Consider the following 26,648-nt stretch of genomic DNA (forward strand, 5'->3'; position numbering starts at 1 on the left):
TTGTATCAAATAAAACATTTGTTTTACTGCAGTTTCAAGTACATTGCAACCTACCCAATGATAAACTAAGCTCAGCCTTCAAACCTAGCACATTTTGGGATGTAGAAAATGCTTTTGAACAGTCCTTGGGTGGAAACAGCCTTAATACTGCTGAAATTCAACTCATAACCTTCATATAGTTCCCCAATCTTTGTTTAGTGCAACAATAAATTTACTTGTTTAAAAGAAGACTGTGAAGTAATACTTTTAAAAAATTATTTGAAGTTTACTTAATAGCTAAAGGAACCTTAAATATACAAACTGCTTACTGAATTGAAATATACAAAATTTGGAACATTCATATTATTTTAAACATAATCTAATATTTAAACCAAAATTAAACAAATTCACATAATGATTACTAGAACATTCAAGCATTTTTCCTGAATTTCCAGATTATCTCTCAGATATAGGCATAAATGTTGCAGTAGGGAGTCTTCTGGCTTTCATACAAATTTATACAATCAAAAACGTCTTCTACAAGTATTTTATAACTGATTAATACATTCCAAAAAACATACTATGGTCTAGTATTGGACAATGGTAGACCAAACTAGCATGATCCAATACTCCCTGATGTTAGCCTATGTCAAAAAACTCATTCAGCTATTGCTATGACCCATATGAAAAGATTCTTTCATCAGTTTTAGATAGTCCTCATTTAGCAACTGCTTCAGATAGTGACTGTTCACAAATACAATAGTAATAAATAGCAGTAAAAACATTTTCCACTTCTGCACTTGACCATAATATACATCAAAATGAGACTAATGCTTGTGTTACTATGAGAGAACTTTATCAAAATGGCAACAACCAGTGATCTTTGTGAGGCCTCTCAGCCGTGTGGTTTGTTTAATGTTTGTATCACTTAGTAACTATTTCACTGGAATCAATTGTGGTTGCTAAACAAGGACTGCATGTAGTGAGTTAGAGCAAGATAACATTATCTAATCTTTTGCCTGACAGCAGGAACAAAAAACATTGTGCCATTTAAAAGTGAAAAAGGCCGTTACAGGATGGAATACACACCAGAAAAAAATTAAGGCAGTCAAAATCAAGGGGAAAACATCAATGGAATTCTGTGTGGGAACAACCATCTTGCCCAGCTCATCTCTTCCAAAATAAACCAGTACTCCAAAGACTCTGAAGGATTAAAAACTGGGTTTCAGAAGGTAATCTAAATATGTGTCAGTAAGTGTTTTACAAAGCATAACAAAGTTTTTAAGGAAATACCCCAAATTTTCACATATTTTAAAATCTGAATTTACAGTCTAACATTCAAAGGTAGTTAAAAAGTTGCTTGCTTCTGATGTTAGCTTTTATATGCTTGCATCAAAAAATGGCAAAATGTCTGCCTAAAGATTAAGTGCTTTTCTTATAAAGAACATCAAATAAATCAGAGATCATCAGCAAATGTTCGTTAAAAATGAAAGGATATTTGTTACAATAATTTGGTTTGATTTCTGATAAGCTGCTGCTTTTAGCGGTCATGGATTATTTTTTTCAAAATGAGTGTTACTGATTTTGTGTGATACTAAAAGTATTTGTGATCCCAGGACAATACTGAGCACCTTAAGCTACCACCTTAAGCATCAGCTTCCCTTATTGAAAGATTTAAAACTTTTAAAAATATATATTTTACTTATAGCCCTTTTTCAAAGGAACCAATCAGATCCAATTTCCTAGACTCATTTTCCCCAGGCAGTAAATCCCTAATATTATAGCATGTGAAGTGAATCCATGTAGTGAAGAATTGCTCCTAAAGCCCAACTGGTTTCAATGTTGTTGATCTTCTGGGTCAGCTATAATGAAAAGAAAACATGATTTAAAGTTTTGGAAATAGAGATGTTTCTGTGGGCTGCTTAAAACATTGTGATCTATATATTTCAAGAGACTGCAATGCATAATAGCCTTCCATGTAGTACACACATACCCAATTTACGTGTTGCCTTAGTTTTACTAAATAGCATTTGGAATCCATGAGTTCCTAAATTTTATAAGAGGAAATAATATATCTTGGCTGTAGAATTTGAAACTTATAAAATAGCAATAGCAATAGCACTTAGACTTATATACTATTCCATAGTGCTTTACAGCACTGCTCTCTGAGCAGTTTACAATGTCAGCATATTGCTCTAGGTCCTCATTTTACCAACCTCGGAAGGATAGAAGGCTGAGTCAACCTTGAGCCAGTCAGGATCAAACTCCTGGCTGTGGGCAGTTAGTCTTCAACTGCCTAACCACTGCGCCAGCACAGCTCCTAAAACCCTAGAATCTAAAATTGTGCAGGTAATGCCTGATGAAGGTTTATGAAATGGAGCAAATAAATTTTGTACACTTTAAAATCAGAAATTTTATTTTGCACATTTAAGACCATTGTACATGATTCAGGGTGGGATGCAATGTCTGGGGTAGTTTCTCTCTTCCTGTGCCTCTTTAAGGTACTTTAGTCTGTTTCTTCCCCAATGTCTACTACTGCTTTTTCAAAATCTTTCTCTAACTCAAAATGTTATCTCAAAATTCTGAAAGAATAAATATTTCCAGAGTTGAAACTTTATTATTTTTTAAACAAACTATTTATTTTTGATAGATGTTTGTGAAACAAAATTTTGGATATCCCTTTCCTCTAATCTTAGTACTTTCAATATTGATATTAGAATTCTACTCTAAATATTGACATTAAAAGTTATTACCTTAAGAATGTGATTCTTTGGAAAGCCCAGTTCTTTCAGCAGCAAACTGATGTAACTAAGATCCATGCATAAGAAAGGATGATTTCCTTGCTGAATCTCCATTGTTTTACACACTGGGTAATTAAAAAAATCAAAATGTAAAAGCAGGCTGTAGCTAGAACTATTCCCATATAAACACTTTCCTCTGGATACTAAAGAACCTTTGTTGGATTGTATTTTATAAAGTTTCCTTAGATCTTGAGGTAAGCATACAAGCAACAGTACTTACCTTTCTTTGCTGCACTTTCAAACTTGCTGACTGGTAGGATTCCTCCCTTTTTTTTATCTAAAGGAAGAGAGGGGGAAAAACAGTTCTGCAGTTCTAGAACAGAAAAGGAGTGCAGTATTGGCAAAACAGCTGCTACTCTAATTGATTAATAAATGGTTAAGCAGACAGTATTGTGTGCATTTCAAGCACAGAACTTTAGGTTTAGTGCTTATTAAAATAAGAATGTGTCTTATTTTCAATCTTTAACAGGGAAAAATACCCTTCAATATTCATAGAATTACAGAAATGAATAGACATTCAATTGTACTTAAGATTTCTATGTTCTGAGAGGTTTTCACAAATTATTGCACTAAACTAATAAATAAAATAACAATGCAAATAGCACATTAAAAAATAAGCATAAATGTGGGAAGTTTCCGGTGAGCCATTATAAGAAACTGATATTCCTGTAGAAAAGCAGAACATATCACAGCTGAAATTGTACCTGAATGCAGGATTTGGGCTGCTGAAATCTGAGATCCCAAGATTACCCACATGTATTCTGTACAGGAGTGGGGGGGGGGGTTGGCAAGCAGATGGCAGGACCTGCATTTTTGTGGTTGGCTTGTCATCAGCTAGGCATCATGAAATTCCATTATGCTTGTAGTTGCTAATGTTGCCTATATGGACTTTAAGTTCGACTCTAGGTTCATCTCTTAATCATTCTGGGTTTAATTTTTTTGCTGTTTTTAAAGATTGAGAAGTTATAAATTGGCAAGATTTACTATAGTATGTCTCCTTTAACTATTTTTTTAAAAAAGTTTAACTATGAGTTAAAGATTTGTACTTTGTGGAATATACAGCAAAAAGATAATTACTGTTGGCTCTAGAAAGATTTAAATGTATTAAAGGCTTAGATGACCTTTAGATTTTATATATTTATTTAATTTATATCTAGATTATTAGTTATTCCAATCAGTTTTGTATTGTATTGAAGATAAGCATTCACTACACCTACCTCTCTGCTGAGGTAGATGTAGAGAATGCTTATCTATATTCAACTGGCTTGCTTCTCAGAGTATCATAGGGTAGCTGATCAAACTCTTTGCTGATCAATATATATTATGTTCATAGAATTCTTAAGCTTGGCCTGAGAGAGATGCTTATTTGTCATCATTCTTGCACAATACCCTCCCAGATGGATGGACTAGAAGTCTTTGCTATTAGAATTAGAATAACAGAGTTGGAAGGGACCTTGGAGGTCTTCTAGTCCAACCCCCTGCTTAGACCACTTCAGACAAATGTTATCCAATCTCTTCTTAAAGACTTTTGGTGTTGGAGCATTTACAACTTCTAGAGGCAAGTTGTTCTGCTGATTAATTGTTCTAACTTGTTAAAAATTGATAAAATTGTTCTAAGACTGCCCAAAGTTAAGAAAGCATTCATTCACTGACAATATTTTCAGCACCTGTTTTTGATAACATCTGACTTCTAACAGGAAATGATTAAAAGAAGTCTTGAAAAAGTAAAACGTGCGTTATAAATAATAACTAGCAACTGATACATAATGTAATTTCAATAATTTAGGATACTATACTTCCGTGCTGGAAGCACCAAAGCACTTCCTTGATGAAAGGATTAGCAGTGCATCACCATTGCCCGGTGGATGCCCAGTTGTTGGCTCCTTGCTAATGAGTCCTTGCTAATGAGCTCACCAAAGTGGTACCTGTTTATCTACTTGTATAGGTTTCAAACTGCTAAGTTGGCAGGAGCTGGTGCAAATAACGGGAGCTCACCCAATCACACAACAGCACTTGGGCTTTGAACACGGGTTTGCAAATTGTCAACCCAGCATCCTAACTACGTGAGCCACCTCGCTCCATATAATCTAGAATAGGTGACTTTTCTATTATGATAACCTTGCATTTGGGCAAACTAATGCGGAGATACTATCCTTGCAGATCTTTCCTTCAAGAATTTGTCATGTGAAAAGCCTGAGTACTTTTGGGAATGAGTGCCAGAATAAACTGATAGCAATGTGAGCAAATTGAATGCCAGTCTTATTTGCATTGTAAAACTGGAGCAACATCATGCTTTCCTCTATGAGTTTATTAGTTCCTCTAAAATAATCCCATTAGTTCATTCAAGTTTATTTTTAATGGCTTTCTTTCATCTACTGATGCACTCGAGGCCTTACCAAAGGTTCATTTGTAGGCTATGCCATGACATATGTGAAAGCACCACAGCCACTTATCACCAGCTTAGAAAGATATACTTATCTGCTTGTAGTTCTGTAGGCTGATGACCTTAGCACCGTTTTTACATCTTCATAATATGGCAATTGTGGGAGATTTCATAACACCAATTATCTTTAGTTTATCTTTGGCTTTATGAATATCAAATACACACAAAGTTTTTAGAACCCTCAAAATCTAGTTTCTGAATTCCAACTTTTCTCTGACAAATTTTCTCTCTCTCCCTTCCTTTTTTACACCTTCCTTGTAAGCCATGATGCCTTTCAATACTGTAGGCTTCAACCTGTAACCATAAACTCTGTGTAGTCTTTTGGGTCCAGAAAGGCTCAAGAATTCATGGCTTCTTCCATGGGCTTGTCCTACGTGGTGTTTGACTTACTGTATTCATTGGTCATCCTTTGGACCAGTTGTGGGATGATCTGGATATGGAAAAAACTATATCTGATGTTCTGCCGTGGTGAACTCATTTCCTATTTCAGATGAAACAAACTGCTATCCAAAGCAAACAGACTCATTACATATATATTATTTTCTACTGAAGATGTATAACAACAGACTGTCCCAGATACACATGGAGGAATTCTGGTAGACACTTGGGAATTTCCTAATAATCTGGTAGGCAATACCATTTATTGCCTGATCAATTTGACATGCTGCCTATTGTTGCTTTAGAATATCACTTTAATCTCATCAATATTTTACAAGTAAATAAGGATTTGGGGTTAGTTAAAATTACTGATATTTAAGCTCTGTCCAGCACATAGGAGAAGAATCTCTGAAGGCAGAGAGAAGAAACAAGTTGCTTTGGCTAATTAGAATCAATGCCCTGTGGAACTTGTTATTGCATTTGGTGAACTAAATCCAACTTTCTAATATGAGATTCACACTGTCTTTACTGCTTTATTGCTAAATTACCTATTAAACCAGCATCTACTGCCAACTCATAATAGTAGGAAAAAGCATAGAAATCCAAGTCCTTTATTCTGGCTGTCTCATGAATTTTCTTGTTTAGCACTTTTAATATTTCATTATGACATGATTCAAAAAGTGGCCTTCCTAAAAGAAAAAGGAAAAAAGACTACAATGGAATTCATATATTGAGATTTATTACTTTTCAATATCTTTAGCAAATAGTTATTAATTAGCATCAAGTAAGAAATAAGCAAAGATGCAGGACATTATGTAGGAAATTACAACATTGTATAAGGAGGAAAATGGCATGTGGAAATAGTATGTAATTGTTTAAGCACTAGTGGAACAGTTAGGCTCTGAAGCACCATTCCAAGAGAGGTTCTGTGAATTAATGGAGACTTCTCTTTTTAATATAGACCTTCAGTAATTATGGCACATTTTATATTTTTACATTTTTTGAAATCTGTTGAGTTTTGTGGCTCTGGTTTATACTTGTCCTTTGTTACATCAGTGAACTTTGTTCTGAGCTGCCTAGAAAGAAATGTTTTAACTGTAATTATGAGCTCTCTAGAAGAAATAAAATGCTTCCACTATACTTACTCTTGCACTCAATCCTAAAAATGAAGTATTTCGGAAAAATGCCTGATTGCTGGGACCATATTTGGAAAGGAGAAGATAGGGAAAAACTCTATAATTGTTCTTACTTTCAAACATTGTTAGACCAGCACAATAAAACTCTCCCTTTTGTATCTCTGCATTCTATCACAAATCACTTGGGGATCAAACAATATTAAAAAGCTGACATGTCATCTTAACAGGTTTATGAGTCAGCCTTCTGCTGTGATTGTTTTCAAACACCATTCTTACTCATGAGTGTGACCGCAAAAAATTGGTAAAACTGGCGCATGTGAGCAGAATATTATATATGCACTCCTCTATTTAGAGGAAGAATGTGTACAGTTGTAGTTACAATTTCTATTCAAAAGACCCATTTGCAAAAGTCAAGTACCTTTGCAAAAATAAAGAAGTGATCAGGTACCTGGTTTCTGCCCTTTAATTTTGTACAGTATCTTTGCATGTTCCCATTCACCTTGATAATTTAGTGATAAGCAGGGACTTGTTAGTTCTTCGCCTTCTTTCACTGTTAGGGAAAAATATAGAGAAAGCAAGTCTGCTTGAGATACAGCAATTATTTCAATAGGCAAACAATTTTCTCACCCCCAAGATGTTTTCTATTTGATACTTGAATGCATAGTACAGTTATCAATTAGACATAAATTCAGGGTAATAAGCAAAGCTAAGGTACCTAATTCTCCAAAAGATAGAATGAAAGGTAAACTCTCCTTTGAATCAAGCTCCGTTCTGAGTGATTTCATACACATATATGTAGTTCTCTTGACATCAACACAGGAGGTTGCTATTGCCTTCTTCCACAGTAGATTTAATTTTCCAGTCTAGACTGCAGCACATTTCCTATTGTTGACATTACCAACAGATTTCCATAAAATGTAAAGCCTCAGAGTGCTGATAGTTAAGACCAGGTCTGTTTGCAATAACACCAACTTCATCCATAACTTGATACTGAATCAGGCAGCAGACCTGTCATCTGTAGTGAAACTTGGGATGCATGAAGTGACAATGTAGCCTGGTCAGAGATCTGCCCTACCAGGAGATCCTTCAACTACTTTGATATGAGGGTGAGAGAGGAGGGATGGTTCTGATAATTAGAAATACCTCACTGGTGGTCAGGGGTTCTGAGATACAGCTGTGTGAGTGGCTCTGTGTTAGGCTAGGTTGTAGAGACATGCTTGGGAATAAGAATCTGATTGGAAGAGAACACACTGAAGCTGAAGTCAAGTAAGATGAGTTAACTGTTTGTTTGTGTATCAAGTTTTCTTTTAACACCATTGTTACCACTGGGTGGGTAGGAGCTACCCATGAAGGAGCAGGTTTGCAGTCTGGGGGCCCTTTTAGACTCATGACTCCTGTTATAACAGCAGATAAAAGGTATGCTAAACAGTTTTGTCCAGCTGCAATAACTGCAGCTATGGCAATTCTACTTGATGCAGCAGGACCTATTTATAAGTTCTCATCGCCATCTGGATTCGCTACTATAATGTGTTTTACTTGCTTTTAAAGACTATTCAAAAATGTCTACTGTTCCAGAACAGCCTGCATATTTCCTGCTTTCTGACAATGAGAACATGCGACACCAATTTTGTGGGCACTGGGTATGTACAGGACTGCCTGCATCAGAATCAGTCTCAACAGATCTTGTAGGAAACCACTGCTAGTTTTCCTGCACACCTAGGAAGTGAAGGAGGCCCGGCTTAAGGGTTAGGGTTAGGGCTGCTTCAGAATGGTTTTGGCAATCATATATATCTTGATCTCCCAATAGTAACCAGATCTCACTTTGCTTAGCCTTTTCAAGATTAGCCAAGGTTGATGTTCATAGTCTGTTTTCTGACTAGGCATATGGTTATTTTAACTGAGTTTCATCTGTTTTAATTATCTTTAAATTATGTTTTACTTGTGCATTACTTCTAACAGCTTGAAAGAAAAGAGAAAGAAACATAGATTTTAATTGAGTAGTATTATTAATATGTCATTATCTACTTGGAAAAGTGAACATTAAAAAAAAAAAGCAATTTGGGATTCCTGTAGATCATTCAAATCATATATAATACTTACAGGCTTGTCCTTCAACTCCTCCTAAAATTGCCAGTCTTGCCGACATTAATCCAAATCCCAAGTAACTAGACAAATTGAGAGAAGCAATTCTGATAAAGACTAGATTCTTTTTTTGTTTAATAGTACTTATGAAGTAGAGCATATCTACCAGTGGATGACTATAAACAACAGATACAGAATGCACTGGATTTTGCAGCTGTTGAAATTATGAAACAATAAAAAAACTTGAACTTGAGCAGACTATAAGACTATAAATACCACATGTGAAAGAAAGGATATTTTGAAAATGGCAGATTTACAGCTAATTTGCATCTTGCAGTTGTTCTAATATTTTAATGATAATTTTATGCTGCATATGGTTGTTTTCTTTTAAATTTCATTTCACAGACTCAGTTATAAACATTTAATTTGCTTTCATACCATACATTTTAAATAGTTAGATAGACCAAAGGCAGTGGTAAAATCCAATTTTTTTTACTACTGGTTCTGTTGGCGTGGCTTGGTGGGCGTGGCAGGGGAAGGATACTGCAAAAACTCCATTTCCACCCCACTCCAGGGGAAGGATACTGCAAAATCCCCATTCCCACCCCATTCTGGGGCCAGCCAGAGGCGGTATTTGCCGGTTCTCCAAACTGCTCAAAATTTCCACTACCAGTTCTCCAGAACCTGTCAGAACCTGCTGGATTTCACCCCTGGCCAAAGGGGTGAAATGCATTCTGGGCCTTTTTAAAATGAACCTCATCACTTAATAGGCAAGTTACTTCATGGTTCATCAGAAGCAAGATGAAATATATTCATGAACAGTCAAAGTAAATATATTGTAGTCTTTATAATAATTAAAAAGAATTACATTTAATGGCATCCTAACATCAATGTTTAAGTAGTGTTTTATTATAAAATGGCCAATACTTTTATAACTAGTAACTGTATGGTCACATGATAAATTTAAATCGCCCATAATCTGTTGTTATTCCCAAAAGATTGTCCTTGAAGGAAGGAAAAAATACTTTATAAAAGTATGGAAAGGATATTACAAATATTTAACACATCAATCCGATCAGTATCTTTCTCCAAATTTATATTTTGATTTTCTAGTTCCTGGGACTCCTGGCTTATAAGTAACAGTCTGAAAAATCTGATCTGTATAATTGCCCAGCCAATCTAAATTACTCAGACTTTTCAAAGAAACAGTGTCAAAAGTGTGGGTTATAAAATATCCTCTGGTTTTCTGTGTATAGGAGTCAAATAATTTATTGGCCTGTTGTTATTCTAGAATATGTTTGAGGTAGATTCTTAGAACCCTGCATATATTTAGTCTGTGCCAACTCCATTCTTGTAATAATCTAGACAAAAATCAGGCAGCACAATGTTTCTGATTAAATTTATAATCTTGAAATGACCATATCTTAGATCCTGTGTAATTGACAGCACCTCTATTTCTCTTCTAACCAAGTTTAGGATTATCAAAAAGAAACATACTGTTTGACTAGAGGTGCTAAATGTTTGCATGCAACTATGTATTAGATATTTTTATAAATAATCAATTACTATGAACATTTAATAATCTTTTTAAAAATTTACTGGACTATATAAAAAAGCTTTATAACAACTAACCTGTATGAATTCAGTTTATATGTAGTATTAAACAAGTTAAATGAAATGATGTTTTCAGCAGTTGAGTTCTCCATAGACGTCTGTAAAGAAAGAGAAAATACTTGATATTCCATGAAAAGAAAATAGAGCAATGTGGTTGGAGAGCTACTAAAAAGCTATATTTAAATGTTCTTAATATTACATGTTATATCTTTATGCATCATGGTCAGATAACAGCAAGTAGAAAGATCCAAGATTGGATATTTCAGTAAATAGACCAGAGGATGATCTTCCAGTTTATATGCTACTGTTTCCTGTTTATATGCTACTTAATCCAGTAAACCTAGAATTTTACAGATACCTGTATCTATGAAAATTATGTGCCTCATGTCACTTAACTATAGTGGCATCCTATAAGACAACTAAAATAAATACTACTTGTTAATTGAACCCTACATTCGTATCAGCTTTGTCAGGATTATGCAGATAAAGAATAAGAAACAGGAAGCCAAATAAATTAAAGGCATAAAATAAAAGGAAATTTGACTAAAATTATTTTTCACCATTCATTACACCTCTCCATATCTTTCAAACCATTCTTGCTTCCAATATGTCCATATATTGTTTAATATATTGACATTTGTTCTTTAAACCTCTTCCCTCTTTCTTTTTGAAGTCTCATCAGCCATCCAAGCACAGCTTTCTATTTTCCCCTTCTTTGTGACTTGCTTATCCTCCTTCTGGTCCAACTTTCCAACTTTTATATTCAATACTTATTTGTGGGCTCCCATTCATTTTTTCCAATTAAATAAAATAGGCAGATGCATGCTCTTATACAGAACCATTTCCCCTAATAGACCATTATCAAATTTTAAAAGTCATTTAAAATCTCCTTAACAGAAGGATTCCGGGCAGCATACAAATAAAATATTAAAACATAAAAAGAGTATGTAATATTTTAAAAGGGCAAGGATGAATTAAAAACCAGTGTTAAGGCTAATTAAAAGGCGAGGGGGGGAGGGGGGGGCTTTCAGGGCACTAACCAGGCTCACTGTTGTGTGCTCCTCTGTGAGTCCCAAGCAAAGTTGCAGAGCCATGTTTTTACCACGTTCCGAAAGGCCAGGAGAGTGGGGCCTGCCTTTTCTCTGAGGGAAGAATATTCCACAAGGCAGGGACAATGGCAGAGAAGGCACTTTTCCTGGACCGTACCAGTTGGAATTATTTACCTGACTAGGCCCATTGTACGCTTTCCCTGCTTGACTGGGTGTGATGGGCTTATCCCCATGGCTTACCCCCATGCCATGTAAGGCTTTCAAGGTCATAACCAACAACCTGAATTGGACCCAGAAGCAAAATGGCACCCAATGCAGTTTGCACAGTAAAAGTATTAGATGGGCCCTTCTTTATGTTTGCTTGCAGCTGAAGCTTCTGGATACTTTTAAAGGATATCCTGAAAAGACACTACCTAGTAGAAATGATGTCTGTCAGCCCTTGGTGGCCAGCAGCTTCTAGGGATCAAAAACAATGCTGCCAGAGAGGCATTAGAAATGTGCTGCCTGGCAAAATTTTTCCAGCTTTATACTTGCTGTATACTGTGAATGAATGGATGAAATTACAGGTGCTACAATTTTTGTTAGCTCTTAAGATCTGCTGGCATATTTCTAGAGCTGTATCAGACTTAGAACAATGTATCGGAAAGATTATTTGGATAATATCTAAACTATATAGTTTTGGATTTTAGGTAACATCCATAGCCATTTACAGTTGCAAGAAAAAGTATGTGAACCCCTTGGGATTACGTGGAGTTTTGCATGAATTGGTCATAAAATGTGCTCTGAACTTCATCTAAGTCACAACAATAGAAAAACACAGTCTGCTTAAAATAATACTACACAAACATTAGATGTTGCCATGGTTTAATTGAACATAACATGTAAACATTCACAGTGCAGGGAGGAAAAAGTATGTGAGCCCCTAGCCTAATGACTAATTGGAGCCAGGAGTGAGCCAACCTTGACTCCAATCAGTGTGATGATATTGGATGTGTTGCTGACAGCTGTCCTGCCCTTTAAAAACACACACCTGTTTTGGGTTTACTGGTTTCAAGAAGCACTGTCTGATGTGAACCATGCCTTGCAGAAAAGAGCTCTCAGAAGACCTACGATCAAAATTGTTGACTTGCATGAAGCTGGAAAGGGTTACAAAAGTATCTCCAAAAGCCTTGATGTTCATGTGTCCACGATAAGACAGACTCTACAAATGGAGAAAGTTTAGCACTGTTGCTACTCTCCCTAGGCGTGGTCGTGCTGTAAAAATGACTGCAAGAGCACAGCACAGAATGCTTCATGAGGTAAAGAAGAATCCTAGAGTGTCAGCTAAAGACCTACAGAAATCTCTGGCACATGCTAACATTTTTGTTGACACATCTACAATAAGGAAAACATTAAACAAGAATGGAGTACATGGGAGGACACCACGGAGGAAGCCATTGCTGTCCAAAAAAAATATTGCAGCACGTTTGAAGTTTGCAAAAGAGCAACTGGATGTTCCACAGCACTACTGGCAAAATATACTGTGGACAGATGAAACCAAAATTGAGTTGTTTGGGAAGAACACACAACACTATGTGTGGAGAAAAAAAGGCACAGCACACCAACATCAAAACCTCATCCCCACTGTAAAACATGGCAGAGGGAGCATCATGGTTTGGGGCTGCTTTGCTGCTTCAGGGCCTGGACGGATTGTTGTCATTGATGGGAAAATGAATTCCAGAGTTTATCAAGACATTTTGCAAGAAAACGTACGACCATCTGTCCGCCAACTGAAGCTCCGCAGAGGATGGGTGATGCAACAGGACAATGACCCAAAGCATACAAGTAATTCAACAAAAAAATGGCTTCAACAGCACAGAATACACCTTCTGGAGTGGCCCAGTCAGAGTCCTGACCTCAACTCAATTGAAATGCTATGGCATGACTATAAGAGAGCGATTCACACCAGACATCCCAAGAATATTGCTACACTGAAACAGTTTTGTGAAGAGGAGTGGTCCAAAATTACTCCAGATCGTTGTGCAGGTCTGATCTCCAACTACAGGAAACGTTTGGTTGAGGTTATTGCTGCCAAAGGAGGGTCAACCAGTTATTAAGTCCAAAGGTTCACATACTTTTTCCTCTCTGCACTGTGAATGTTTACATGTTATGTTCAATTAAACCATAGCAACATCTAATGTTTGTGTAGTATTATTTTAAGCAGACTGTGTTTTTCTATTGTTGTAACTTAGATGAAGTTCAGAGCACATTTTATGACTAATTCATGCAAAACTCTACGTAATCCCCAGGGGTTCACATACTTTTTCTTGCAACTGTATTAACCTTGCACAATTCTTTTCAATAATGGAAGCCATATATCTAAAAGCAATAGTTGCTGACAGCCTTCCTCCTCTTAAATAGAAAAACCTACTAGCATCAAATGTCAACAGTGGAGAGTTTATTAAATTCCTACTTCAATACAAGTTTTAAATCCATGCTAAAACTGGCATGTTTTTATACCCCAAATCAAAATTGAAGCAAATCAACAGAAACAAAAAAGTGTAAAAATATCTGGTGATCTCTTGAAAGAGTTGAAATAAAAGGGACTTGTATTCTTCTTACTTCGGTGCTTGGGCGAAATGTGATTTGAGTAGATCCACCACCTAAATCTAGCATTCCTACACATTTCTTCGTTGGATTATTCAAGCTGTCTGAAATGCATCATTTGATAAAGCAAAGTTAATGGAATGTTTATTCAAGAAATGTAATTATTTTTACAAACAGTTCCAAGTAAAACACATGTACCTTGCCTATATTATCACACATATACAGTATAAATCAGACTTATAATTTCAAATAACAAACAAGGAACATAAATACATGGAAATGTTTTTCTTGTATTTGCTGAAATATATTTAAAGTAAGCATAGGTTTTAAATTCAAACTATAACTGGAGTTTTATCTGAAGCAACTGTGGCTGCAGTTTTATGTCCTGGGAACTGCTACACTGAATGCAATAGTACTTATGTCAATCTTGTAGTTTTATATAGCAAATTACTTTAGCAAATACCATATAGCCAACTAGTACTATTGTATATACTTTGAACATTTAGAGAGAACATAAATTGTATTATATTGGGGTCCCAATGGGAGTGAGCACTTTGGAGGTGACTGATAATACCCCACCTCCTCCCTGTGCTCCTCCCTCCACTTTGTCCCCTCCCTCTCCATCTTGCTTAGTTTTATTTTAATTGAATTTTAAATTTATTATATTTATTACTGTTTTAATGTTTTATAGGACATTTTAATTGAAAGTTTGTAAGCCACTTAAGAGTCGCCTCTGACAAGATGGGTGACTTATTAAACTGACAAGTTTAATAAATAATAATGATATAGAATATAAATATAATACAACATTACATACTTGCAAACATACCTGTTAAAAAGTTGACTGTGATCCATGCCGAAATACCTGGTTTTTAAAAATGCAATAAGCAGAGATCAGATTTCAATTTTCCAGTTCCTGTGATTTATTTATCAATAAGAGCAAATTTAAATTGATCAAAATCACTCAAAAACAGGATGCGTGAGAAAGTGGCACAGAAGACAAATGCTTGTTACAACAATTAGGATATAGGTATCTGATTAACACTAACTGGAGCTTAAGTTAAAAACTGGTTACTACTATATCAGAAAAAATGAGCTGGATCTTTAGAGGAAAGATATACAGAAAATGTCAATTCAGTGTGCTATTTGCAAGCTAAAAAATCTTAGTTAACTTGGAGCAATGCATGACACATGCTTTTTGCCTTCACATATTTGCATATAGAAATGGTCATTATGAACTGATTCAAAGTACCTGCTAGTATAAAGTATTGTATAGTATAGAACCGTGATGGCGAACCTATGGCACGTGTGCCACAGGTGGCACATGGAGCCGTATCTGTGGGCACGTCTGTGTTGCCCTAGCTCAGCTCCAGCGCACATGCGCGCACCAGTCAGCTTATTTTCAGGTCTTCTGGGCCCGCTGGAAATTGCGAAACAGGTTGTTTCCGGTCTCCGGAGGGCCTCCAGGGGGGTGGGGAAGGCCATTTCGCCTTCCCCAGGCTCCTAGAAAGCCCCTGGAGCCTGCGGAGAGCAAAAAACGGACCTACCGGGCCATTGCATGCCAAAAGCGGGGGGGGGGGAGCGCATGCAGGGGCGTGGGTGAAGGGGGGGCATTGAATTATGGGTGTGGGCATGTGCGTGTGTGACACTCCCCACCCCCACTTTTGGCACGTGATGGCAAAAAGCCATCACTGATATAGAAAATTCTTCTTCCTAGATGGCCACACAGTATCCTGTGTCAATACTGTGTGTAGCTTACAATTTATAATAAAATAAAAAATTAAATACAATACAAACTGAAAAACATATCTATAGAATTTTGTCTCAAATATACTTCCACTCTCAGAACATGTAAAGCCTAAAAATAAGTAATAGCTAAATAAAACTACAAACAATACATTTCATTAAATAAATTGCTCACTCACACCTACAGGAGCCTGCCCTCATTCTGTGTAAGATGGAACTTGCAATTCTACCTGGAACTCAATACTACTTAACTAAACTAGCTTCATTTTCTTTCAAAAGAAGCAGTCATTTTTTCTCAGTAAAAGAGATTAGAGCACTCCTGCAGGTGCCAGGCTGTGGCTAACATTGGAACCAAGTGCCTACTACAAATGGAAGAATTCCTCAGGAGCTAAGTGCAAACTGCCATAAATGCAAATAGCATTTTCTGTTTATTAGTACAGTAGGACAGCCAGTGGAAATTCTCAATTTGTTTCCTGAGGGATGAATTAAAATCTTGTCCTTAGGGGATTGAAAAAGGTGCTGAGGAAATGCAGATTTTTTTCTCTCCAAAAATCTACTATCACCTCATCCTTGATAGTCTAACTTTAGACTATGTGGAGTCCTTAGTGCTCTGTTTTCTTGCAGATATTTCATTATCTAAACTAGGTAGCATCATCAGCACTAGATAAACTGATGATGTATCTAGTTTGCATAATGAATCATTTGCAAGAAAACAACCCAGCTCAGAGAGTACCAAGGACCCTTTAACTCTGAGCTACAAATATTCTCCTCTATCAGTTTAGACATCAACTAGATATTCTCTAATAAATTTCAATGAATGCATAGTACCTGACAACTGAGAATTCTGCATAGATAACAGGCTAATGTCTTTTTCTTGTTTCAACTGGCTGCAGATATGATAATAGGAGCCATTTTGATTTCTCTATAAAAGGATAGGAAATTATAGTGTAGTTTTTGTTTCATTATGGACTACAAAGCCAGTATTTCTGTGTTTCATGAATTAAGAATAACCGATTTATTTTTTTAACTAAAATAAAAAAATAACATTCTTCAAAATTATATTTGGAGCAGTTTAATTCAAGAATACCCAATTGTTGTAAAACATGCAGTTTGAATTCTTTCTTTGTTTGACATATGTGAAACAGGATTTTCACATTATGATATAATGAAAAGTAAGTGCGAAATGCTGCACCATACACAAAGATCTTTCTAGCAATTCCTCTAATTTTAAGTTTATCTATGATCACCAAAAGAAAAACACTCCTCCTGGTAAAGATTTTGGGCAAAAAATGGACACTCATCCACAGCATTCCTTTTAAGTGAGGATTGAAATTCATTTTTACCGATTTATTTTCAATGAACCCTAACCAAAGTTTCAACTAAACTCAATATTATCATATGTGTGTGTGTGTGTAAAAACCTCCTTTCCCAGATATAGCATGTGTATGTTCCATTAATATATTAAAGAGTCCCAAATATTCCATGGCCAAATAAATTTGGGAAACAGTAATTTAGCTTAATAAAACAGGAATAGATATTCTTTATATTACTCAACAAATATTTGCAAGCAGTTAAAATATTGTAGGAGAGCCAGTTTAGTCAAGCGATTAAGGTATCAGGTTAGAGAATGGAAGACTGTGAGTTCTAGTCCCACTTTAGTAACAAAGCTAGCTGGATGACTTTGGGCTAGTCAATTTCCCTTAGCCTTATGATGGAGGCAATGGCAAACCACTTTTGAAAACCTTGCCAAGAAAACTGCAGGGACTTGTCCAGCCAGTTCCTGAGAATCAGACATGATTGAACAAAAGAGAAAAAAACATTGGAGAGATATTAAACAAACAGTTGTGTTTGCCCTTAGCTTCACAGAAATTCTCTCTGCACAGGAAGTTTATTTTAGAATCAAAAGCAAACATAGTGTGAAATCACTGAAACATAAATTTAACTACCTTCATCTGATCCATCCATTATGGAAACACAATCATTTCCTATAAAGAATGGAGACTCTTGAAAAATGTCCTTTACCTAAAATTAAGGGAAGATTGATACAAATACATTTAAAATACAAAAAACACAGTCATTCAGAAAAGACTATATTTCTCTGCAGTTGAACAATTCTTCGTTCTGAACAATTTACTGTCTTATATTTAAACTACCTCCTCCCTAATGAGTTTCCATCAAGAAGTAAAAACATTGTGTCTAAATCAGAGATAAACAATGGATAACAATAGAAAACATGGCAAAGAGATATTACTGATTTGTATTATTACAAATATATATTTATTGTTTACCAGGAGTACAGACAGTCCTTGACTTACAAAAACAATTGGGACTGGAACTTTGATTCCTAAACAAGGCAGTCAATAAGTGAGTCATACCCAATTTTATGACTTTTTTGCCACTGTTATTAAGTAAATCACCACTGTTATTAAATGAATTTTGTAGATGTTAAGTGAATCCAGCTTCCCCCACTGAGTTTGCTTTTTGGAAACTGGCTGGGAAGGTCACAAATGGAGATCACATGACTCTGGAATGCATCGTAAATACATGCCAGTTGCCAAGAGACCAAATTGACTGGGAACACTGCAATGGTCATAAGTGTGAGGATTGGTCATAAATCACTTTTTTCAGCACCAAAGCTTTGAACTGTTACTAAACAAATGGTCGTAACTCAAGGATTATCTGTACCAGTGTCTCCTAACAGCTGGTTACTTTCAGGAACTGAGAACTGATATACCATCTGAATGTGGTGGAAAACTATAAATCAAATACACAATAATCTTGATATTCTGGATGCCATAATGGAGCAAGAAGCACCTCCAAAATCAAAAGCATTTAGAGGAAATGAACCCCGTCCAACTCAAATTATTTACGCATTCCAAGTGCAGACCTCTTCCAGACGTGTTATCTGTATTAAGCTTTGATACACCTGTTCAAATCATCCACTGCTTCATTGGAAGATTTAAAAGTAATCAATATAATATTGATGACACCCATCCTTATAGCTCTGGATGACAAACTGTAATGCAGCCCCCTATTAATACTCCCAACATTCATCAATAAGCCTGAACTAATCATTATCTACTAGACTAGACTACATACTGCAGAAGATTTAAGACAGATTCCTGCCCTGATACCAAACTAATTAAACTAATCAAGATAATAAGAGTAGAGAACAAAATACCTTATCCAATAATTTCTGTGCCTTTTCTTCTGGCAGCAATCTTAAACCAGCGGTTGCTTTAAGAACTAAGGGAGTTGACTTCCACAAATGCATAGGAACAGCTTCTTTAGCAACTGCCAATAGCTCATTTATTCCTTCAGCACTCTGACAAAATAAAATGTGTTGCCTTTTTATTTAAGCAGGGTTTTGTGTGGGGATGCAGGCATGCATATGTTCTCTTATTTTGGCTTCTAGCCTGGTGCCTTAAACCATTAAAACAGATGGGCTCTCATTCAAGCAGTTAAAAAAGAAATAACCATAAATGGGGATGATGCAGGATATTTATTTATTTTTAAGATTTTGAGGCTGCTTAACTTCTTGATTTTATTAAATGGACTACGGGGGATAGTAGAGGACAGGAAGGCCTGGAGGAACATTGTCCATGGGGTCGCAATGGGTTGGACACGACTTCGCAACTAACAACTACTTCTTGATATATATAAAACACAGCATTTAGTTTTCTGTTGTCCTGCCTGTTCTATGAAATAGCATTCTCCAAGATCTAGATGACTTCAGCTCTATTTGCCTTTTGGAAGATTTTCAGGACCTGGCTTTCCTCCTAAGCACTAAGTCAGATTTTGTGCCTATCCTAAATACTTTCACTAGATGAAGTTGTCTCACATGCAATATGTTTTATTGTTTAGACATGCTAGTACTACATGAAGAGCCAGGAAAATTCAGGTTTCAGACAGATCTTACCTCTATATGACATAAAAACAACTCCAGGTGGAGTCAAGAGCTGAAAGGAAGGAGGCCCCGATAGGGAGAATTAAGAAATATGGTAGCTTGGACTCTATAGGGGGTGAGAAAGCATATGAGATCAAACACTATATCAGGCTTTCCCAAGGGAAGGCAGGCAGTCTGTCAACTCAACAATAAAGAAATCTCTTGAGTGAAACCTCGGAGCAGTTCTGGTTGCTTGTGTCAACATCCATGGTCCTAACTTTGGCACAAGGTATGCCTACCTATTGAAGAATTATTCAGTAGATAAGATACCTTTTAAAAATGGAGACAGAATATAACGTTTTAAACCTTACCTAACAAATAGCATAGATATATATTTCTTCAACAGCTATACACCTGTAAACCTGGTAATACAATGATATGCATGTTTCTTCAGAAGAAATTGCTATTATTATAATTTTTATAATTTATGTTAATATTTATAATTTATTATAGTTTTTATAACTTAACAATAATTAAAAATTATTTCCAGGCAAGCATGGCCTAAATTAAGTTCAAATTACCTTATCCACATTGTCAGCATATGCAGAGAGTCCTGGTTTTAATGCTTTGAATGTGGTATCAATTAATCTAGGAAGTTCTGTTTTTAAAAAAGAAAAATTAACTCAATGTAATAAAGTGATTCTATATATAATTTTGCAGTCTGCAAATCAAAGACACTGAAAATTAAATTAATTAAATTAATTAATCAAGAAATTAATGTGCAATCCTTCTTCATAAGAGGGACTAACCACAGAAAAGAAAACCCAGCAGAACCCCTTTCTTTCTTTCTGTCTTATGAGAATAGCTCTTCATTGTATGATGACACTATTTATGATTCCTAAAAAATCATATATATATATATTTCTTATGAACTGCCTTCAACAATTTGTAACCTAAGGATTACAATATTTACATTCACATGGAAATTATAATTAGACCATGTTCTTTGCATCTGTTGCTCCATCTTCAAAACAGATCTCAAAAACCCCACCACCCTTCAATATATAAATAAATATGCCACAGGTTTTATAAACAGTATTAAAGTATTTGAGCCACCAGGGGGCAGCAAATTCCAACATGAGTAAACAATAAAAGAAAATAGTATGAGGACAGCACAGGTAGCCCTTATTTAGTAAACACAATTAGAACAAAAACTTCATTGTTAATCACTGCAGTCACTAAGCAAAACATCACATGACTATGACAGGCTTATGATCTCATTTCTCCTTCGGTCATTAAGCAAATCACTAGTTATTAAGCAAAATATCACATGATCATGACTTATGATTTTACTTCCACCTTCTCTATTAATTGCTTCTGCACAAATGGTGATCACATGATCATGGAAGACTGTGATAGTTGACTGCATACCAATTCTGAAGTGCAGAAATGGCAATCATGTGACCAGTTCAGACTGCATGTGAGTTGGGTGTGTGGGATGTTACTATGTGGCAGTCAAGGGAAAGACAGCATGATACAGTGTGCAGGAAGGCTGGAGGGAACTGACCAGAATGATTTATGACCTTCCCTGTTGTCTTCCCTATTGCTTTGCTTGTGGGAAGCAGGCAGAGAAGGTTGCAAATGACAATCGCATGACCATGGGACACTGTAATCGTCCTGAGTGGTTGCCAGTTTCCCAAATCATGATCACATGACCATGGGGACACTGATGGCCAGAATTCTGAAGACAGGTTGTAGGTACCACTCATTCAGCACTGCTGCAATTTTCCACAGTTACTGAACAAGTGGTTGGTAAGTGAGCACTGCCTATATTAGCAAAATTATGAACTGAAGGGTTACCTTTTGGTTTCTGTGCAAATTGGAATACATGTATACGGGTGCCAGTGCTTCCAGCATCAAACATAATTCCATAAAGAACTGCCTCATCTTTTCTTGAGATTTCAGCACCAAGCTCCTTTTCCAAACCTTTGTCAACACCTCTTCCTTTGTAGTCAAAATTCCACTTGGTATAAACAGCATATATAGCAGCACATGTGAAAATTGAAAAGACGCAGAATAGTTTTGGGATCTTCATGATCTCCATTAGACTTTTTCTTTCACTTTTTTGAGCAGTTGTCTATGATTTCCTATAATATGAAAAAATAAAATTGTCTCATAAAAGGAACTATGAAATTTTATTTGAGAAAAATGGAGTCATCCTGCAAAATGTACTAGAAAGGCTGCTTAGATGCAGTACAACATTAACATGCCATATCAAGAATGCAGTAATGTATTTTAGTTTGTAATTTCTGCCTTGAAGACTTACAAAAATACACAATGTAATAAAAATCTATAAGAACTATCTTTAAAAACTTGTTACTCCTGAAAAATTATAGAAAATACTGCTGGAAGTCTTAAGCAAGGTGGATAAAAAATGATTTTTAAAAAAATATTAAAAAATGGATTTTTAAAATTTAAATTGGATTTTTTAAAATTAAATTTATTTTAATAAAATGCTTTTGGAGTAAAAATCTATCTAAAGATAGTTTTCTATTTAAATTACATTAATAATTTAGTTTATTCAGCATGAAATAGAGATTAGTTACCATATTTTTCAGACTGTAAGACGCACCAGAGTATAAGATACACCTACCTTTTGGGGGGAGAAAACAAGAAAAAAAATCTGCAGCTTGCCGTGGCCCATTTGCAGTGGCCTGTTCACCACCGGTGTGGCCCATTTGCCGCGGCCCGTTTGCCACCGCTGCGGCCTGTTCATCGCAGCCCATTCACTGGCACGGCCTGTTCGCCGCGGCCCGTTCACCACTGCCATCACCCGTTTGCCAGTGCAACCCATTGCCGCTGCCACCTGTTCGTCACCGCCATGGCCCATTCGCTGCCACAGATCCCTACCACCTGGGACCAGCCAAAATGCGACATGCAGAGGCTGAAAACAGCTGAATGGTGGGGGCTGGCGGGTAGGCAGGACTTGGTCAACATTCGGTGTATAAGATGCACCGCAATTTTCACCCACTTTTGTGAGGGAGAATGCATCATACCCCAAAAAGTACGGTATATAGCAAGAGGCTGTATATTTTGCAATATTTACATTTTTGGGAAACTCTTTAAAAATTATGATTTAAATCGAGTTGATTTAAATCAAGTCTTTTTACTAGTGATTTAAATCATTATTTAAATGGATTTGATTTAAATCAAATCCACCCTGGTCTTAAGACAGATTTTACAATTCTATTGATACTATTACTGTAATAATACTTTTTTTTGGCATGAGGAAAATTCTGTGGAAAAATAATAAAATAGATTATTGAGATAAATACTGACCTAAAATTTTGAATTCACTGATTTTTGACAAGGAGTAAAGAGAGAAAGGAGTAAAGTACTTATACCAAAAAAAACACTGATTTTGTTAAACTAATGAAATTACATTATAGATATATAACTAAGATATGAATCTTGCAAAAATTTTCCTCATTTGTCAAAATTAGAACGTTCTATAATTTATTTCTTTTTAAAATGTATTGTATTTCAAAAAATTATATAATATTCAACTGGACTAATATTCTATATTTGTAATTTTCCTTGTGATGAATCATCATACTTTAGCCAATTCTCTTATTAAAGCAACAGCAATAATATATTCAAATGAAAGTTTTTTGTTTGTTTTAAAGTAAGCAAGTTCCTAATTCAAGATAAGTTTCTCATAGAAAATTATTGTTTGCTAAGTCTGGTATAATAATCATTTCCTCCCTAATTATGTGAACTTTGATCGCAGCTAATCTGAATCATAGTAAACTGAACTTTCCATTATGTATGAGCACATATATTCAACTGTTACGTGTCAGCAAATACAAAATACTGATAAACTTAAATGGCTGAATTAAAGAAGAATTTCAAGTAAGAATTTCACCTGGTACTTTGACACTTACCTAGTTTTTCTCAATGAAACTATATTTTAGTTCTACACAACAGAAAATAATGTTCTTTTTTACAATATGGTGAATACAGTATTTTATGCAAAATTGCAGGCTATTTGAATACTTTCTAAGACAGAAATTGGAAAAGTACTCTTTTAAAATATTAATTTAAATCAAGGGGAAAAATATTTCTACTTGTGCGATTTAGTTCAATTTATTTATTTTGAATTCTTAGGTTCACCAACCAAAGCCAGCTAAGAAATAGTTAAGTCAAGAGAAAAAGTACATGCTGTTCCACTTAATAAACAAGTACAGTATGCCTTTAAGCACTTGGGCAATCTAGAATTATTTTTTTATAACTGAACTTTCAGTGTTATTTGCTTTTATCCCAAGAGTATTTCAGCTTTAGTGGCCTTAAAAAATGGGGAAATTTTTGATATTGATGATGGCTATTGATATTTTGAACTAAAAATATTTTCAGATATATTATAGACCACCTAGAAATTTACTGAAACCTCTTAACCAACCAATTTTCTGCGCGTGCGCGGTCCCATTGCAAATCGGTAGTAAAGGTAAATAGAACCCACCCCTGGTTAAAAGATAAGAGTAACTTATTTATTTATAAAAATTATTGGCCGTAATATTATTACCACAGAGTAGCTCTGGGCAGCTAGTAAGGAGTTGAAGAGAGACTGCCTTTTTAAAATTATATAAGAACATTTCAGCAAACATAGCAATGTTTCTCTTCCTTTTTCCTACCCACACAAAATAAACGCCACTTTGAAAATGTTCTTCACATCAATCGAACTGAAGCCTTTTTGCATCTGGCCACCTAGAAGGAATGAAAAATATCTTAGTTCATACAATACATAAAATGAATAATTTACGAGGGCTGGATTCACAATTAAGCCTAAATCGTATGACCTGAATTAGGGTTTGATTTATAAGCAAAAAAAAAAACCCAACCTCAAATAAGGCATATATGAGAGAACCCAGGTAAACCTTGTACTGTACTAGGTTTAGATAGTTAGCTTCTCCTGGAAATTATCCATCGTAAATGGACGCCACTATGTCGTTATCATCATCATCTTATAAATAGCAACTGCTTTTCTAGGCAGGTTTACTTTCAAAAAGCCTCCTTGAATCCCTCCAGACCAGTGTTTCTCAACCTTGGTAGCTTGAAAATGGGTGGACTTCAACTCCCAGAATCCCCCAGCCAGCTCTGCTGGCTGGGGGATTCTGGGAGTTGAAGTCCACCCATCTTCAAGCTACTAAGGTTGAGCCCAAAAGCCGCGCTTAGAAAACCACAGACCCAAAGCGCGTGTCGGCTGAGCTCGAGCCTCCCTCTTCCGTCAGGAAACCGCGGCTTTACTGTAAAAGTCCCTTCCCTTCCCCCCCTTTTTCTCATTTCTTGAGCCGCCGGGAATCTGACAGAAGACGTCGGGCGCTTCTCCCTTCACCTCCGCTCGTGGGGCGTTAGGGAGCCGAGCATGCTGGAATCAGGCGAGCTCGTCATTGCCCAACCCGCTTTTCCTCTCAACTTCGCCGAATCCGAGCGCTTCTTTTCCCCATTTCAAGAGAACAGTTGTCGGCGGCGCTGCCCCGGCTGAGGAAACCTACGCATGCGCAAGACGAACCCGCCTGTTCCTTCAGCAAGGCCCTAGCGCCGACCTTAAGGGGGGAAAAAATCAGGAGGCAACTGGACTTTTTTTTTTTTAATTTGATTTATATGCCGCCCTTCTCCAGAGACTCAGGGCGGCTTACAATGCGTTAAGCAATACCCTTCATACTTTTGTATATTTATACAAAGTCAGCTTATTGCCCCCACAAACTGGGTCCTCAATTTACCCACCTTAGAAAGGATGGAAGGCTGAGTCGACCTTGAGCCTGGGGAGAATTGAACTCGCAGCAATTGCAGGCAGCTGGATGTTAAATGCTGCCTTTAGGAGGCATTAGCCTCCTACACCACTCAGGTTCCTCTTTGAAGACGTTTTTGCTTCTCATCCAAGAAGCTTCTTCAGCTCTGACTGGATGGTGGGGAAGATGGTCAGAGCTGAAGAAGCTTCTTGGATGAGAAGCAAAAACGTCTTTAAAGAAAAAACCAGAAAGTCCAGTTGCCTCTTGAAAAAAAGCATCTTTGGGGGCAACCTTGATGACTGAGAATCTCCATAGACACCCTAGTGCTGACGTTTCTAGGAGTACGTGTGCGAGTTTCCACGTGGGACGAAGATGGGAAGGCAGGGAAAATCCAACCAGGAGGACAGTCTGATGGCTTTATTTAAAAAAAAAAATGGGTTCTTGTTCCTTTTTTTTTGTATGACAAAAAGTTTTTACCCACTAGTGGGTTTTATGTCATCTGTCATTTCTGCCATTTGTCAGATTGGAGGGGGGGGGAGAGAGGTTGGACTAGATGACTTACAAGGTCCCTTCCAATTCTGGTATTCTGTATCCTGTGTGTATCAATCTGTCAAGTCCACTTCTGCTGTCTCAAACTTTTTGATTAATTAAGTGTGCCTCATCAAGTCATTTTTTGACTGCACAGATAGATTTTCTTCATGATAATCTCTCCCTAATCTAGTGTTTGAACCTAGAGTTTTTCAAGAAAAAACTGGACAGCTATTTGTCTGAAATGGGATAGGGTTTCCTGCTTGAGCAGGGGATTGGACTTGATGACCTCCAAGGCCCCTTCCAACTGTGTTATTCTGACTTCCAATGGTGCACTCATGGCCACTGTAACCTTGCTGCTGCTCATCCTCTTCTCTTTCCTCCCACTTTTCCCAGCTTCCATCTTCTCTATGAAGAGAACTAACTCTTCATGTAATGTGTCCAGAGTAGGATAATTTGCTCATTTGTGCGTTGAGTGAGAACTCTGGGTTGATTTGTTCAATGATCCAGTGGTTTACTTTCTTAGCTGTCTATAGTATTTTCAGGAGTCTTCAACACCAAATTTCAAAAGCATCAATATTCTTTCTATACTGCTTCTTTCAACTCCCATTTTTGTTTCCATAGAGTGTCA

General features: G+C 36.3%; 1 protein-coding gene across 2 annotated transcripts; it reads right to left on the reverse strand.

Annotated features, from left to right (window-relative positions):
• On the reverse strand, nucleotides 1-25,280 carry ENTPD6 (ectonucleoside triphosphate diphosphohydrolase 6). Of its 2 annotated transcripts, none has more exons than XM_034427454.3 (15): nucleotides 25,093-25,280; nucleotides 24,396-24,464; nucleotides 21,561-21,847; nucleotides 20,282-20,358; nucleotides 18,996-19,139; nucleotides 17,761-17,836; nucleotides 14,898-14,933; nucleotides 14,084-14,172; nucleotides 10,452-10,531; nucleotides 8,838-8,902; nucleotides 7,186-7,287; nucleotides 6,150-6,290; nucleotides 3,001-3,057; nucleotides 2,733-2,845; nucleotides 1-1,841 (listed from the first exon to the last, which is right to left on the reverse strand). In XM_034427454.3, exons 3-15 carry the CDS (start codon nucleotides 21,802-21,804, stop codon nucleotides 1,758-1,760), a joined length of 1,308 nt encoding a protein of 435 aa, XP_034283345.2. In that variant the 5' UTR covers nucleotides 21,805-21,847; nucleotides 24,396-24,464; nucleotides 25,093-25,280; the 3' UTR covers nucleotides 1-1,757. The 2 variants fall into 2 exon arrangements, with proteins under 2 accessions (XP_034283345.2, XP_034283346.2); XM_034427455.3 differs by having other exon boundaries at nucleotides 24,392-24,464; nucleotides 25,093-25,258.
• Nucleotides 25,281-26,648: the final 1,368 nt, after the last annotated feature.

The sequence above is a fragment of the Pantherophis guttatus genome, chromosome 1, assembly GCF_059756535.1.
Source record: "Pantherophis guttatus breed Tessera chromosome 1, ASM5975653v1, whole genome shotgun sequence".
NCBI lineage: Eukaryota > Metazoa > Chordata > Lepidosauria > Squamata > Colubridae > Pantherophis > Pantherophis guttatus.

Coding starts and splice junctions, on each gene's coding strand:
- ENTPD6 (XM_034427454.3), bottom strand. CDS start 21,804: ATGGAGATCATGAAGATCCCAAAACTATTCTGCGTCTTTTCAATTTTC. Junction 17,837..18,995: donor CACAGAAATTATTGGATAAG/GTATTTTGTTCT, acceptor CCTTAATTTTAG/GTAAAGGACATTTTTCAAGA. Junction 3,058..6,149: donor AGTAGATGCTGGTTTAATAG/GTAATTTAGCAA, acceptor CTCTTCCTTTAG/ATAAAAAAAAGGGAGGAATC.